This window comes from Rhizopus delemar, genomic scaffold (assembly GCF_000149305.1).
Source record: "Rhizopus delemar RA 99-880 supercont3.6 genomic scaffold, whole genome shotgun sequence".
Taxonomy (NCBI): Eukaryota; Fungi; Mucoromycota; class Mucoromycetes; order Mucorales; family Rhizopodaceae; genus Rhizopus; species Rhizopus delemar.
In genome coordinates this window covers 1520826-1537548 of record NW_027137832.1, presented here as the reverse complement: position 1 = coordinate 1537548, position 16723 = coordinate 1520826, and the positions used below count along the sequence as shown (strand labels likewise).

Genomic DNA, 16723 nt, shown 5'->3' with positions numbered 1-16723 from the left:
TGCAATACAAAGAGAATGATGGTATTAAAATGAAGCAAATCTATCGTCATACACTTCATATTCTTGATGAAAGTGATGGTTTATATCTTGATTACAAATAGGGCTCATATCAGCCTTTTCTGGAACAAATGGTGGGTCTATATTTAATTTCAATAGTTGATCAAAGTCAATGCTTGAAAACCATGGATGATTCTTTATGTCTTCTAATGTATAACGTTCTGAAGGCTTTGTTTGTAGTAAACCTTGTATTAAGTCTTTAGCCTCTTTACTCATATCGTATAACCAATTCACATCACAAAGAAGGATATTCTCGTAAAGTTCGATTGGAGTCTCTGCGGCAAAAGGAGCACAACTATAAATAAAGTCAGTATCTCATCCGTCCTACACGCGCACACAACGTACCCAACAATCATTTCGTATATCAACACCCCGAGCGACCACCAATCAACAGCTTTTGTGTATCCACGCGCACGAATGATTTCTGGAGCAAGATAATCGGGTGTACCGCAAAGAGTAAATGCTATCTCTTTGACTACTTTGGCAAATCCAAAATCGATCAGCTTGATATGACCTCGATCGTCCAAGATGATGTTCTCTGGTTTCAAGTCGCGATAGGTAATATTCATGCTGTGAAGATATTCAATGGCTAATACAATTTCCGCAGCATAAAACTTGGCTTCTTCTTCAGAAAGTCTCTATTCAAAAGGAATGAGTATGTGATATGGTTCCAAATAGGATGGTTACCTTCTTTTTTTGGATTAGACTAAATAATTCACCACCAGGTACGTAATCCATTGCAAGAAAAATATAATTGTTTGTTTGAAAAGTACCCCAGAGTTTTACCAGAAAGGGATGCGATACAGATTCGAGTATGTGTTTTTCATTATGCACATGGTTTATTTGTTGTTCAGAAACAAGTCGTTTTTTATCAATTGCTTTGATGGCGTACAAGCGCTTATCAAGTTCTGCTAGATAAACATGTGCGAAATGACCAGTACCGATCATTCGCTTGATGGTCAGATTGCTTAGACAAAATTCACTTTTGCTTTGTAATTGAGGAGAAGGAGGAGGGGTGCTTGTTTTGAAAATAAAAGGTGTTTGTTTGAGAGGACTGTGTTCGATAGATCCAACGCATGTACTTTCAGTAGAAGAATGCCTTGGACTCAATATACAGCTGTGAGTTGAAGCAGTGGAAGGATGATCCATTTGTTTATCTGAAAAATAGTCTACGTGGTTGAGGAAGGGATATTAGGTAAAGAGAAAGACAGGATGACAGTTTGTTTCTTACCGTTCTTTTGTTCTAAAGGTGTGTTATTGTTGAAAATAGGTTCGTCAATAGGTGCTTCTATCTTTATATTTGGGATTGACATAAATAAATTGTCATTACTATTGTACAAGTAATGAAATGCAGAATCCCAGTTTTGAGGTGAATTACTGTTTTGCTTGGTATTTGAGAAAAAATAAGAGCTTATTGCATCTCTCATTGGAATAATTTGTGTGCACATTATTGATCAGTAAAAGAAAAGGGAAAAGATGATGATGAAAGAAAAAAGAGGATTTACGACAGTTTATTTATATGTCAACGTTGGAAAGGTTTCACGCGATAATAAAAATAGAAATCCAATATAGAATATTACTTAATTAAGGTACCGAGATATAGTTTATATAATAAAGGACCCTTTCTTTTTTAGAAAGGAAAAATAAAGCAAGTATACTTTAAATAAAGCCAGCTCTTGTCTTGTAATTATTTAAAATCAAGTATTTCTTATTAAAAAGTAATTATCTCCATAGTAACAAGTACATTATTTATTTTTAATATAAACATTATTGTTTATCATGTCAAATCTAAGCCAGAATTCGGCCATGTGGTTGACTTGAGTGGTGCCTGTTTAAAGAGGATCAATCTTGGTTTCACCTTTATTATTAAAAAAGGAAAGCTTATATTTCTTATCCTTTCTTTTTATAGTCCAACTCACTCTTTATCTCATTTTTCATGAATTAAAGCAGTCGAATAGTTGTTGCTTAGAAACGAGTTGATGTAAACTCCTTTGTCAGGAGATATTTTTTTGTGATTTTGTTGATTGCATTTTTATTTTCCGCTATATGCCTCCTGAAAAGAAAAAGAAAAAAAAGAAGAAAGAGAAAGCCAAGGAATATATGTTAAAGTCATATAAGCATCCTCTAGAATAGTTTCAATCTTCAAGTTTATTTTGACTGGAAGATAACATGATGTATTAAAAGTAAGAATTGAATTTGTAATTCATCATTGCCTGAGTTACGTACAAGTTACTTTTTATTCATAGTAAATACATTACCTAATATGATAAAGCCGGCTTTTAGAATACTTTTACTCATATCAGCGTCGCAGTGCATAACGGATCTTGCATTAAACATGGATATTTGCTGTTCAATCCATCTCTTTTTTTTTTTTTTTTTTTTTTTTTTTTTGAAATCAAAAGCCATAGGTGAACATTTAAGGGGAGTTTGTACTTAATATCATACGTATTCAATGAAAAGGCCTCAAGATAGATGGATGAATGTAAAACACAATCTATTTTATTCTCTTCATCTTGATCTCTAGTCTCGGTCCTTTGAATACTTTTAAAAAAGGAAATCCTTGCACTCAACTGCACTCATGCATGTAACAAGGTTTCTTATCAATGTCACTTAAGGAAGGGAAAAAAAATCCTTGCAATGATTACAGTGCAACTCTTTGATTGAGTTGAAGCTCCATTTGATAATCCAATCATTTTGTTTTCGCATATATAAATAAAATACATATTTTTTATATAACTCATAAATAGTTTATCCACGGTATCATACAAGAGCGAATATATAAACTGTATGTTTACTTGTATCAATATTTAATGCAACGATTCAAGAAAATGTTTCTTTATTTGTCTATTGCTTGTACTGGCCCTTAAAAAAAAGGAGGGATAGTTTATTATGAAGAATGTATGCTTTATCTTTTTATTATTTATTATCATCTCAGTGATCCTGAGTAACATAAAATATTTGTTCGTATGCTACCATAAATAATTGTGTCAAGTCTCACCTTTCCTTATCAAAAGACAAATCAATTTCTGGTTCAATTTGATAAGATTCGGTGTGTTAAGATGAAAGGACAGTTGTGTTCAACATTAGAAAGTACAACGAGTTAATTTTTTTGTGTATGAGGGCTTTATCCTATTGCTGCCTTTAAACAAGGAAAGCACAACAGTGTTCCCAAAACTAACATCGTAGCTAATAAATCTTGACATCGCTAGTCATCGAATATAAAGGTTGCTGATCACCGAGAATTCATGCTGTCTATCTGAAAATGAATGTCGCGTAACCTAGAAAGGGACATTCTTTACACCTACGATATATCATACAAACACTGCGCTAAATTCAAGGACAATTACATGATCGAACTTTAAGAATAATACGATTTTTATGTGGTTAACATTAGAAAGGCGCCTTATTAAATATGTGTTAAGCAAGATATGTATTCAATACTTGATGTTTTTTATATTAAAGTAATCTCAGATGAACGAGTATTTAATAAGGTAAATATGAAAGCTTTTTCTCTCTCTCTCTCTTCTAGTTATGTAGTAGAAAAAAGTAAAAGTAATTTCAGACAAACGAATCCGGGCTATCAGTTCTGAAAATGATTGTTGGCCAAGACGAATAGATCTGATGGTTGTTAAATCGTCAAAAGAAATGTAGTAAAAGAGTTCGGGGATCACAAGCGGTCAATCAATCCTACTTTTTTTTTAATTTCCATCTTCGCTTCTGCCCCCCCTTGAAAAAGTGCTTCTATCTCTTTTCTTTTTCTTTTGACAACCAATCGAGCAGTAAAGTGAACAAGATTTCTGCCATGAAAAGATGATTTATCTTTAGTTTGATTGTGAAGCTTCATTTTTGCTTTAACAATAAAGCATAGTTTATAAACACGCTGATTAATGTCTTTATGCAATTTGTAGTGAGTGAAAAAAAAAAAAAAAGACGTTGGAATCAATAGTTTTCCAGTTAAAAAATAATGATTGAATGCAGCCAGATTGAAGTACTTGCTATTCGTAAAGTCTTGTTTGAATCAATCAATGTATTACTGTGTTATAACACATGAAAAGAGCGTGGGAAAAGCACTGAGATCAGGTATCAATGTTGTCAATTCTACAATGATAGCTGTGCAAGCATATGCTACAACCAGAGCTGTTTTAAATGCTATAGCTAATACTGTTGGACTCTCTTAAAATGAGCTGCAAAAAAGAGTACTCATCTGTTTTCAGTTATTACTATGAAAACTAATATAAAAGAAGACAAGTTTGGGGCTTGACCACTAGGCCTTGGTGGTATGTTTCATAAGAACTCAATGATATGCGTAGTTGAAGATGAAGGCAATCATAACGCAAAGAGTGACGAATAAAGAGGCGAAAAATCTTGGCTGATTTAGAAAACCGGCGAGCAGTTACATTTGATAATGATGACAAAGGAGACACTATGGGAACTGAAAGTAGTCAGAGAGACAACTCACCGATGACATTTGCACGGAGTGGAAGCGTTTCTTGGTCAAAGCCATAAAAGAGCCGAAACTGCCAAAATTAGGGTATTAACAAAGCTCTTTCTCTTGTTAATATATCTCATAGCAGTTCATGTAGTTCAGAAAGACAAAGCGTAATTTGGTATGGTTCTGATGTATGCTGGTAACCATCTTTGTCTCTTGACTTGTACACAAGCATGAAGTTTGTAAATTAAGACATCACACAGCAACCAATCTCTTGTAGTTTTCGAATAGAGATTTTAAACATCGTCCAATGTGTATGATGTTCCTGAAGCAAAAAAAAAAAAAAAAAAAAAAAAAAAAAAAAAAAAAAAAAAAAAAAAAAAAAAAAAAAAAAAAAAAAAGAGGTAGAGGGAATGATTAATATTATTAACCTGGAAACTGCTGAATGTATCACCTGCTTAATATAGTAGACATAATCACAGTTTACTCTCGTGCATTCGATAGTACTTGAACCTTACAGTAAGACAATATTCAATTAAACTGACGTTACCTATTGATGAGTTTGATAGATAGCCGTGAAGGAGACGATCGAGGCAATCTTCCAACTGCAAAAAGACCACGAGGCACAGCTTCAGAACACAGTGTTGGTGACTGGCAAATTACCCTCGTCAAGTTTACTTTCAAATGTAAAGACAATTATCCTACGGATGGTTGAAGGAAAGGACACTAAGGATGTTGCTGACGGAAATTGCGGTCTTTCATTCGAAGAAGAGAGATAAAAAAGGGCGAATAGTAACGAAACACAGGTATAAACAAGACTTTTGTTCATTTGTTCCGATTCATTCTCCTAATTGTGTTGTTTTATCGTATTTAGTCATTAGTTTATTTCAAATTCGGTTAATGACACATTTATTAGAGTGCAAAGGAGATCTGCATCATGCTTTTCTCCACGGACTATTTGGTGCATATGTACTACTGTAGTTATGCTTAATTTCAATTTCTTAATCACTTTTCATTAAAAACAAATCTCGTAAGGATTCTCTCTCTTGTATTCTTTCTTTTTCCCTCAGTAAATTGTAAAAGTGACTTTAATCGTCAAAGCTTTGAAATTATAAAGTAAAAAAAAAAAAAAAAGCTTTTCTTGATATAAGGTACTTTTGTTGTCTTGTTACTCGGCATATTTTCTTATAAAAAAGTAGCTGCCAAGTTCATTGATTGTTATTGATACCCTTGGCATCGTAGTCTGTTGTTTTACTAAATACACTTGGCTTCCAGCATAATAAGCTCATTTCAAAATACACACAACACTACTATAGATTTACAACTAAAAATGTAGTTTTTAATAAAGAGTAGTTGGTATATCTTGAAAAAGACTATAAAAGGTATTCTCAAGTAAAAAGAATAAGAAACCACACGAGTTTTTCTTTCTCTGCCAAGCTTTTCCGTATACGCGCGTTTCAACAAAATTTTTTTTTCACGCTCGGCATATCCGTTTAAAAATTGCATGAGCAGTTATTTAATGTTTGTCATTGCAACCAAATAAGGCGCTCTTTTTAATAATATTCTTCTTACTTTCTTTGTTTGTCGTATAATAGTTCTTCTTTTTTGAAACATTTGTAAATCGTTTGTTAATGATATTGCCAAGTAAGCAAATCCATGACAAGAAAACAAAAACTTGAAATTGAATGCTTTTTTTTTTTTTTTTTTTTTTTTTTTTTTTTTTTTTTTTTTTGCCAAGACTTCATGTTAATTTTTGCTTTCCCAAAAAAGAGAGAAGTCAATTTTTGTTTTCTCGCTCTTTTTTATTCCGTCGATCTCTTTTAAAGATTAATTTAAATAACATTTGCCAAGTATGTCTTCTTTTACTTTCTTTTCCTTATATATTTTACATGAATCAAATCGATAGCAATAATTCAGATAAAGCCACCTTACCCTCACCACCTTCCTCACCAAATAACAATAACAACAGCATCAGCAGTAATAATAATAACCATCGAAAGCGTGCACTATCTTTATCCTTTATACAAAACTCTGATACAGAATCAGTAAAGAAGTACAGACTTAGTAATTTAACACCTAATCAATGTGACCCTAAATACAATCGCTCTTTGTTATCTTGGACTTGTATCTCTCAATCCACAGAAACATTAGAGGGATTTATTGATGATGATCAATTGGATATCAATCAATCATCGGGCCCTAATCACACAACCGCTCTTCATGAAGCTGCCTTTATTGGCTTTTATCAAGGCATCCAATTATTAACAAGACATCCCAAGATTGATCTTGATGCCACAGACAATCAGGGGCAGACAGCACTTCACTATGCAGTACAACGAAATCAGGTAGAGTGTCTAAGGGTCTTGTTGAGTGCCGGAGCTCGATTGGACTTGAGCTGTCAGCGCGGTCGTCTTCCGATCCATACTGCGGCTCTGTACGGATTCGAGTCATGCATCTGTCTGCTCTTGTCGCACGATCAAACAAAGAATAACCCCAGTCAACTCGATCTACTGTGGACCAAAGAAAGCTTGAATGATCAGAGTGCTATTGAATGCGCAGTCATCAGTGGACGCGCCCGTTCTCTAAGTCACTTGTTGGATCACGACAGAGACAGTCACTATCAAAACAAAAAGGAGCTCGTACACCTTGCTGTCTACTGGAACCGTTTGGAATGCTTACAGTTACTTATTCAACGCCAATGTCTGATCGATTATGCATCGGTACTTGTCGCCGTTCAGCAGCGTAAAATTGATATCGTCCGCGTCTTGATCGGAGCAGGTGCCAATCCTTGTTTGAAAAATGGTCAAAATCCTGCTTTTCTTTATGCAGCCAATCATGGATTTCTCGAGATGATTCCAATTCTCTTTACTTTATCTACTTCAAAGGAATGTATTCAACAAGCTCTCTTGTTGTCTTCTTTTATGGGATTGTCTGAAAAGCTTGTGAAAATGATATCTCAAACTGTCAATGCTTTTTTAATAGAACAGAGAAAAAAAGAATGTAAAATAAAATCTGCCCAATAAGCTCTCTCAAGAGTGGAAAAAAAAAAAGAAAAAATTTTAAAAAATAAATCCCCACAAGTTGAACTGGCTGCTTTTATTTTATATCGATGAATTCTCAAAACAGTAGCAGTGATAGCGGTGTTCTTAAATATCCAAATAATGAAAAGGAAGCTGCTAATCTAGTACGTGTTGACCGATGGGTTGGTTTATCTCAATTTGCTATACAAGACGATATTCAATATTTAATGCTTTACTTTAAAAGTGTATGTTATGTCATATATTCTTTGCCTTTTTTTTTTTTCATTGTTAAAAAAGCTCATTTATTATAGAAAGCAACACATACATTAAAGGATTTTCAAGAAGTTTGGAATGAACTCCATTTTTATTTAGTCCACTATTCGTGTGTCAAAAGACAGTATAGACGAGAATTTATGAGCGCATTCTATGCTTATACACTTGATTACCTTGCTTCACCTTCTGATCTCTACACGTCGGCTGTCTTATTTACACTTTATTTCTTGTACTTTTCGCAACCTGCTGTGTGGGATAAAATTCCTATTCGTGTTAATATCAGTAAGCTTAGACACAAATCTTATTCTCTTCTTTCCACTTACATGTGTAGAGTAGATACCTGGACAAGATTATTTGACTTTTATGCAGAATCAATTGAAAAAGAACAAAATATGGAAGCAGCATTTGTATTTGATAAACTAAGAAAACAAGAAGCATTTGTATTTGTTGCCGAAGAAAAAGTAGATTCTTCCAGTATGCAAGAACGCGAAGAGTTTAAAGAGGCAAGAAGTCTATTAGATAAACTACATGAAGCACATCTAGAAAGCATTAAAAATGACACGGTAAAGCTACAAATAAAAAATGAACAAACAAGAGACTCATGTTTTGAATAGATTGAAGATTGTTATAATACAAAAGCATATGAATCATTAGTTGAGAAATACACGAATGCAAAAAGATATGCGTTATCAACACCACAGCTAACAGTAGTAACACAGCAAATGATTAAAGATAGACTGCATGTGAATGAATCAAATCCAAGAAGGTTGGTGAATTATATCAAAGGCACAGGTATCACTGAGGATGATACTCTATTGCTTAATTTATCAAGACAGCAAAAATTGAAAGCAAAAATAAATAAAATCAAGCTAAGGAATGAACAAAAAAAGAAGAAGAAGCAAAAATTAGAATCACAACAACAACAACAACAACAGTAGCAGCCACTACCGCAGTGAAAATTTATTATTATTTTTTTCTCTTCTCGTCTGTACTTGAATAAAAGAGCATAAAAACGTAACCAAAATAAAACCAAAATACTTTTCTTTTCATTTAAAAACAAACATGAAATTCTCTTTATTATCTTCCGCTTTAATTATGGCTGGCTATGCTGTTGCCATACCATTGACTGGTTCATATTCTGATGATGGCTACGTTGCTCCTCTTTATGTTCCTGCTGAATCTGAAACAGTCAGTGACTCCTATATTGTCATGCTCAAGAACCATCTCACTGCTGAGCAAGTTCAGGACCATGCGGAATGGATTAGTTCTATGGTATCTACTGCTGTCTATCATACCGGGGACTTTTTGGATACTTCTTTTAATGAAGGTGTTAAACATGTTTATGAGATTCCTAATCTCAAAGGTTATGCTGGTCGTTTCGATAAGAAAGTATTGGATGCCATTCGTCGTTCTAAAGAAGTAAAAACAAAAAATAAAGCAAAAAAAAGAGCAAGTTGGTATTTAATAAATTATATTGTTAGGTTGAATTTGTTGAAAAAGATTCCATTGTTTACGCTAGTGAATTACAACGAAGTGCTCCTTGGGGACTTGCTCGTATCTCTACCCGTGCTTCACTCACACTCAAAAACTATAATAAATACAACTATGACGAAAAAACAGCGGGTGAAGGCATCAAGGTCTATGTGATTGACACAGGTATTAATGTTGATCATGAAGACTTTGAGGGAAGAGCGAGTTGGGGAAAGACAATTCCTGCGAATGATAACGATCAAGACGGCAACGGTCACGGTTCTCACTGTGCTGGTACGATCGCTGGTAAAAAGTATGGTGTGGCCAAAAAGGCAGAGCCAGTGGCAGTCAAGGTCTTGATGTCCAACGGATCGGGTTCGATGTCTGACGTGGTTGCTGGTGTAGATTGGGCGACGTCTGATTACTTGAAGCGAAAGAAGGAAGCAAAAGAGGCAGGTAAGCCATTCAAGGGTGCTGCTGCTAATATGAGTTTGGGTGGAGGGAAATCAGCCTCGTTGGATCGCATCGTGAATGGTGCTGTTGATGCAGGTATTGTGTTTGCTGTGGCTGCTGGTAACGATAACAAGGATGCATGTGACTATTCACCTGCCCGAGCCGAAAAGGCTATTACAGTGGGAGCCAGTACCATATTCGATGAACGTGCTTACTTTTCAAACTATGGTAAATGTGTTGATGTATTCGCACCTGGCTTAGATATTCAATCTATTTGGATCGGAAGCAAGACTGCAACAAACACTATATCTGGTACATCCATGGCTTCACCTCACGTCGCTGGTCTAGCTGCTTATTTCTTGAGTCAATCTGAACCGGGGGCCACGCCGAAATCGATTAAAGAAAAGATCATTGATGCCAGTACACGTAATGTATTGGAAAAGATTCCCAAAGATACTCCCAACCTTTTGATTTACAATATGCTCGAATAATTTTTTTTCCCTCCAATAAACCATGGTTCCTTCTCTCTCTCTCTCTCTTTAAACATGCACTGAACGCATGGGTCACATTTCTAGTGGGTTTTAAAAGCACATGTACAAAAGTAGAACAGCTCATCAAAAACATTCTCTCTCCTTTATTTATCTTTATTTTGTAAACACAAAAATTTCTCTTGTCGCTTACAAAAAGCTGACAAAACAAAGATGGTTAATCGTGCACGTTAAATATCACTGTTCCTACTTGTACAAAACAGCTTGAATATGCAATCAAAAGAGTGGAGCAAAGAGGAGAGGAAAGAAAAGCAAATATATTTTTATACAAGTTCCTATTATTAGTGTACGTATATGTCAATCATGAATGATGGCTTTCAGTTATTTAAAGAACCACGCGTCAATCTTCAGTACCACATTGATTTAACAACATACCGTGTTCATCTCCTTCTTCCTTTTTCTTATCTAAAGACTAGCTAAGCATAAAGATGTATTGCACACAAGACAGGCAGAAAGGGCAAACGGGGTTCACTTTTAAAAGCAATCTTTGGTTGAAAATGAATATGGCCAATGCACAAGAAATAATCCTTTTCCGTAACCAAGTTTATGTGATACAAGCGCGCGTTCAGGAATACACACACACACACACACATAAATATATATCCACACATCTTTACATATACACATAAAAGTTATTTTTTTTTATTTCTTTTTCTTTTCTTTTTTTTTTTTTATTTTTTATTTTTTTTTTATTATTTTTTTTTTTTTTTTTTTTTTTTTTTACTTTTTACCAAATAAAATTTATTATTTATTCTAATGCCTGGAGCAATTAAACAAAATAATAATGTATTTTATCGTATTGCAGTGATCGAAACCAAAGTGAAGATTTCCAACCATATCTGCACTGTAAGGTTTAATATTGACTTATATTCACCAAGGTACTGATGACGAGTTGTAGGTTTATCATATCATGTTGGAAGATAAAGAGCATCACTATTCATTAGTACGATATATCGAAGACTTTTATGAATTGGATAGCTTGGTAAGAGTGTACACAAATTTTACATTTATAGGCAATCAAAATAAACAAAGTTCCCTTAATGTAGCTTCATAAACATTTCCCCAAACATCGGATCCCGCTACCGAAATTGAAGTCAGCAAAGAATAACAATCATACAATTCGATCTTTTTTTAAATATAAAAAGAAAAATAATTCAGAATTACTTCAAGATTATCTCGTTCAGTCTACTTCAAGAATGATCGGTAAGAGTACGTTATTCAAAGACTTTTTATCAGCACAGAGGGATGAAGACAGAAGGATTTCAAGATATCAGCAGCAGCAGCAAGTTGTTGTACAACCTACTTTAAAGAGAAAAAGATCGTTTTATGATGCAAGACAGAATAAACGATCACTAGGACTTGGACCACCTGCCATCAACCAGTTTGAATTGATCAAAGTGCTTGGAAAGGGAGCAACAGGCAAAGTCATCTTGGTGAGAAAAGAACAGAAATTGTTTGCACTAAAGACAATCAATAAATCATGGAATGTAACAGCAAGAGAAGTGAATCATATCAAAATGGAGCGAGACATCTTGGCCAAACTGTCTGTATTACATCATCCATTCTTAGTTCAACTTCACTGGGCGTTTCAAGACACACAAAATCTGTACCTTGTGCTGGATTATCATGCTGGTGCTGATTTAGCCACTTTGCTGCAGAGATTTATTTATTTCCCACAAGAACAATGTAGACTTTATTGTGCTGAAATCATCATGGGCTTACAAGAATTACATCGCCATTCGATCCTTTACAGGTAATCAGTCTTATTTTATTATCATCGTGTGCTCATCTCATCCAACAGAGACTTGAAACCCGAAAATGTTTTGTTAGCAAGCGATGGTCACATTGTCTTGACTGATTTTGGTTTATCGAAAATGTTTGGTAATAATGAGGAGCATCGTACGACAACGTATTGTGGTACACCAGAATATTTAGCCCCAGAGATTATATTACAAGAGGAAGAGTACTCTTATGCTGCTGATTACTGGAGTCTTGGAACGATGCTGTACGAAATGATCACGGGCGTGATACCCTTTGCTGCCTCAACGCCCGATGACATGTACGAACGTGTGCTTTACGATGATCTCTTGTTCCCAGCTCACTTTGATCCTGAAGCAATGGATTTAATTGCAGGTTTATTGGAACGTGATCCACTCTTGAGGTTAGGTGCTGGTGTCAGTGGTGTATTCGAAATCAGGACACATCCATATTTCAGTAACCATTTGAACTGGAAAGATGTTTATGCTAAACGAATATGTCCTCTTTATGTTCCCCCAATGTCATCCGAAACAGACTTGAGTAACTTTGATCCTGATTTCTTGCACATGTCGACTGCGATCAAGGAAGAAAATGACGAGGCTATTTTACTAAGACAAAGATATCTGTCTGACTATTGTCCAGCTGGCTTGACAGAGAATGCGTTCAAAGGCTACTCTTTTACTCGACAAGATCAACAGCCGATAAATGAATCCGAATTTACTTTCTTTGGTAGTAGCTTCTATGATCAAGAAGACCACTCCCTTCGTCGTCCTAGTACCACTTCATCCATTGTTATCAAAGGAATCTTAGCAACTAATTGTAAAAATTCCCTAGTTGTAGAAAATAGTTTACAAGACAACATCATCGCACTGCGATCTTGAATGTAAATAATAAATTTTATGCCTTTTTCTTATTTATTAAAAACGGTTGTTTCCAAACACGTTGTATCCTTTTCACTTTTTGTTCTCCAAATCCAGGACACAAGCTCAATTCCTCTGTTGATGCTTCCATCACATTTTTTAACGAACCAAAATTAGACAGCAGTGTCAATACATCTGTCTTGTTGACGCTTCTGATGTTTGTCAAGCAATCCGTCATCTTTGCCAAGTAGTCATTTTCCACTCTCTCTCGAATCAAGTCTGCTCCCGTATTCTCAAATGCTTTGTAGCTCTCCAAATACCTGCCTGCTTCTTCTAAACTCCAACAAAGCATCAGCGTGAAATCACTCAGGATCGCTATCCGATTGATCTCTCTCACTGCATCATGGTAGTTTTCTGCATCGACATAGACAAGCAAGATACGTGTTACGTACAGGTGCTTGACATTGTTCAAACGGTCATAGATATAGGTGGGATACAGTCGATGATATCGTAAACTGAGGTAAATCACACCCGTTGTTTGTCCGACGACATAATCTACCTTGATACTCTCTGAAGGTTCATAGGGCACATTGCGAATGAACTTTAAGACGGGATTCTTTTGTTGATTGGGACTCACAAGAATCGTATTTCCTACTGTACGTCTATAGTTTGGCTTATTATTCTGTTGAGTTATATTGGTGATGACTTTGTTTTGCGCAGCACCAGTGGTAGCATTAGTAGCTGTAACCGCAGCATGAGGAGTAGAACTGTCTTGATTAGTTGTATTTGCTGATTGTTTTGATTTAAAAAATAACGTCTTTGGCTTTGAACTTGTTGCTTTTTGTTTTTCAATTTCTTCTAAAGAAGGGATTTTCCAAGTCGATTCATTTTGCTCATTATTTGACATTTTATAAGAAACAAACAAAAAAAAAAAAAAAAAAAAAAAAAAAAAAAACGAATGCATGAATCGATGGTCACAAAATTATATACAATTTATTCATTTCTTATCACTCGGTTTCTTGTCTTCCAATACATTTTCGATGAGTCTCTTTGTATAATCACGTACAAGGTAAAATGCATCTCCTCTTTCTAGCCTTGTCCAAAGATTCATAAAGAATCCTTGCTGCGAACCATCTTTCCATGAATTAATATATCTTTGTGTAAGATGTTGCAGTGGATGAAATGTTTTATGGATTATTCTAGTTACTATTATGATTGTTAAAATCAGTCGTCCATATTTGATGATTGTGCTTACCATGCTCACTTGAATGACTTATCTCTCTTCCCAAGTCTATAGTATAATAATCTGGGTACACTTTTTTAGTGATCAGTGCTTGTTCTGTATTTTAAACATGAGTTTATTTTGTATTACTTTATGAATAAACAAACCTCCCAAAATGTGTTCTCTGCATCTTTTAGGTGTCTTGGCTACTGATATCCAAGTACCATAAAATGGATTCAGCTTAAATTCGACGTCACTTGTCTTTTTCTTTTCTTCTTCATCTGATAATAGTAGTCGTTGTTTTGCCAATTTTCTACTCTCTTTTAAAAAACAAACCATTGTACACTCTCTCGAATGATCAAATAATCTTTCTAATTTTTCTCTATCCATCTTCCCTTCGAATTCCATTTTAGGGATATTTGCTAATAAATAACACTTTTCTTTCCAATTTAATTCCTTGTCTTCATTATGTTCCATATTACGACTGAGTCCAAACAGGATTGTATTGTGTCTATGAGTAGGTTTTTCTGGTAATTTATTTTTTTCTTCAACCATTTCTTCTGCTCCTGTTGTCGCTGCTGCTTCTTCTGACCACCAAGGAGAAAGTAAAGAACCTGTGTCCTCTGTCGGTGGTGGAGGTGGTACGATAGATGGTGGTAGCATGTTGCATGTCTTGTTGTTTTCATTATTCTTCTTTTTATCATTGCTCTCGTTCTGTCCAGTCATAATTATTCGTAAAAGGAAAAAGAAAGAAAATAAATAAAAAAGAGTGGTTTTTATGATGATGCGGTCTTTGAATTATAAAACAAGCTTAAAAAACCAAAAAAAGAAACTGGACTGTTTCAAGTCTCTTTTGTTTTTTTTTGAAGAGCACCAAAGCTAAAACTTTTATTTTAGAGTAAAGAGGATGTTTACCAAATGAGTTTATTAAAAAATAAAGGCGATATGTAGTCAATGTTTAATGCATAATGGTTACATAATTGCCATATTTAGACTATAATTATACAAATTAGGTATTTCCTTTTTTTTTTTTTATTCATTAGCAATGGACTTGATCCATTTATTTTAGTTCTTTTTTTTTGAATGAAATTCAACTTGAGCTAATTAATACCATTGAACGGTTTGAATTTATTCTTTTTATATGCAAAGGGATACGATTGTCTACAACTATATCTGAGTATGAATAAATGATCTTTTGTGCATAAACAATTGCTATGTACTATTTATTATGTAATGTTAAAGCGATAAAGTAATGTACCCAGCAATATTCCGTATACACAAAGGCTAAAAAATTTAATCAAATATATTCCTATACGCTTCTTTAAACTCGGTGATTTCTCTTTGATTGGTATTAAAACAAGTGATAATATAATCCCTGAAAGTAATCCGCCTAAATGTGAAAAATTATCTACCCTATTCTCATCACGTAAGTCATTCATCACATTCAACATCTCTCTCTCTTTTTACTCTGGAAGTAATCCAAGCATGAAGCAAATGAATGTAATCAGTGCTAGTTGAATGGCATGCCGCATCTTTTGTTCTATACTTTTCCAGTGAAGCAACGCATCAACATAATAATAACCAATATAACCAAAAAAAGAACTACTACAACCAAGGTAGGCTACAAACATAAAATTTCAATGAGTTTCAATCAAATTCTTTTTTTCTTTTTTTTTCTTCTCATATTCTTATTTACCTATCAAAGGCATTGCGAAATTTGCTCCTAGTACATGCCCAAATATACCAGAGCCAATAAATAATACTAAACAACATGTATACATCAAAAATGATTTTCAAACTGTCATTATTTTTTTTATTCTTACATGATGTTCGAAGTGGATTAATTGCTTTTTCTAGCTTAATGCCAGTGACAAGCAAGATTGCTGCATTCAAAGATAAATGGATGAGCCCACTGTGAATCACGAGTGGCGTCATGAACCGAATTGTCTGATCAGGAATACCAGGTCGGTGAAATGGGGTCATACCACAAATGGTGACAAGCGAACAACTACTATCAAGCCAGTGAGGTGTTGAGGGAGCAAATAGACTAAGCGACTCATTGAGACTGGTCGTATTGAGGCATATATACACCTGGTCGGCTGGCATCTCATCCACAGGCTTCATACACGGTGCAAACCTGGCTCCTATCTGTATCGTGCTCTGTATAGAGGGTCCAATCATACCATTGAACGGATTCAATTCAAAAAATTCCCCTGAATTTTGTTTGTTTAGTAAAAGCTCGCCTGCAAAGAATATGATGAGAATGGCCAGCCAAAGATAAGTGAACAGTGGCCAATGATACCCCTGTTCTGTACTAGGGCCAATACAAAAGCTTTTAAAAAGTTCAGTGTCTTTCGATCTCTCTGGTACTTCTTTGGGCGTGTCTTCAAAGAGTGGAATGACTAGATTTGAAGGCGGTGGGTATCGGATTTCTGTATATGTTCTTTTTACAAATTGTACATGACTTAATTGACGCATATGTCTTGATTGGTTTGACGTTGTGGTATCTATTTTATGTAAGTCGGATTGAGACATTGAGTTGAGAAGAAGAGAGGAAGAAGAAGAAAAAAGAATTAGTTTATATTTTGTGTGTTGCTATTTTCGACTCCTCTCCCTTTCTCCCCCTAGAAACG

General features: G+C 34.8%; 8 protein-coding genes across 8 annotated transcripts; 4 read left to right on the top strand and 4 right to left on the bottom strand.

The window, feature by feature from the left end:
• Positions 1-24: 24 nt before the first annotated feature.
• On the bottom strand, positions 25-1505 carry RO3G_08604 (uncharacterized protein; the record flags this gene model as incomplete). Its single annotated transcript, XM_067663194.1, has 4 exons — positions 25-352; positions 403-695; positions 745-1226; positions 1289-1505. 4 exons carry the CDS (start codon positions 1503-1505, stop codon positions 25-27), a joined length of 1320 nt encoding a protein of 439 aa, XP_067519295.1.
• A 4870-nt stretch (positions 1506-6375) lies between these two features.
• RO3G_08603 (uncharacterized protein) lies at positions 6376-7509 on the top strand (the record flags this gene model as incomplete). The annotated part of the gene is made up of 1 exon (XM_067663193.1): positions 6376-7509. The coding sequence occupies one exon, from the start codon at positions 6376-6378 to the stop codon at positions 7507-7509; it is 1134 nt and encodes a 377-aa protein (XP_067519294.1).
• Positions 7510-8102: 593 nt separating this feature from the next.
• On the top strand, positions 8103-8717 carry RO3G_08602 (uncharacterized protein; the record flags this gene model as incomplete). The annotated part of the gene is made up of 2 exons (XM_067663192.1): positions 8103-8342; positions 8394-8717. The coding sequence occupies 2 exons, from the start codon at positions 8103-8105 to the stop codon at positions 8715-8717; spliced, it is 564 nt and encodes a 187-aa protein (XP_067519293.1).
• A 203-nt stretch (positions 8718-8920) lies between these two features.
• On the top strand, positions 8921-9426 carry RO3G_08601 (uncharacterized protein; the record flags this gene model as incomplete). Its single annotated transcript, XM_067663191.1, has 2 exons — positions 8921-9198; positions 9261-9426. 2 exons carry the CDS (start codon positions 8921-8923, stop codon positions 9424-9426), a joined length of 444 nt encoding a protein of 147 aa, XP_067519292.1.
• A 1734-nt stretch (positions 9427-11160) lies between these two features.
• Positions 11161-12889, top strand: RO3G_08600 (uncharacterized protein; the record flags this gene model as incomplete). The annotated part of the gene is made up of 3 exons (XM_067663190.1): positions 11161-11232; positions 11396-12003; positions 12052-12889. 3 exons carry the CDS (start codon positions 11161-11163, stop codon positions 12887-12889), a joined length of 1518 nt encoding a protein of 505 aa, XP_067519291.1.
• Positions 12890-13230: 341 nt separating this feature from the next.
• Positions 13231-13775, bottom strand: RO3G_08599 (uncharacterized protein; the record flags this gene model as incomplete). The annotated part of the gene is made up of 2 exons (XM_067663189.1): positions 13231-13264; positions 13321-13775. 2 exons carry the CDS (start codon positions 13773-13775, stop codon positions 13231-13233), a joined length of 489 nt encoding a protein of 162 aa, XP_067519290.1.
• Positions 13776-13865: 90 nt separating this feature from the next.
• Positions 13866-14816, bottom strand: RO3G_08598 (uncharacterized protein; the record flags this gene model as incomplete). The annotated part of the gene is made up of 4 exons (XM_067663188.1): positions 13866-14074; positions 14124-14159; positions 14258-14410; positions 14573-14816. The coding sequence occupies 4 exons, from the start codon at positions 14814-14816 to the stop codon at positions 13866-13868; spliced, it is 642 nt and encodes a 213-aa protein (XP_067519289.1).
• A 682-nt stretch (positions 14817-15498) lies between these two features.
• Positions 15499-16625, bottom strand: RO3G_08597 (uncharacterized protein; the record flags this gene model as incomplete). The annotated part of the gene is made up of 5 exons (XM_067663187.1): positions 15499-15503; positions 15637-15711; positions 15787-15852; positions 15914-16303; positions 16406-16625. The coding sequence occupies 5 exons, from the start codon at positions 16623-16625 to the stop codon at positions 15499-15501; spliced, it is 756 nt and encodes a 251-aa protein (XP_067519288.1).
• Positions 16626-16723: the final 98 nt, after the last annotated feature.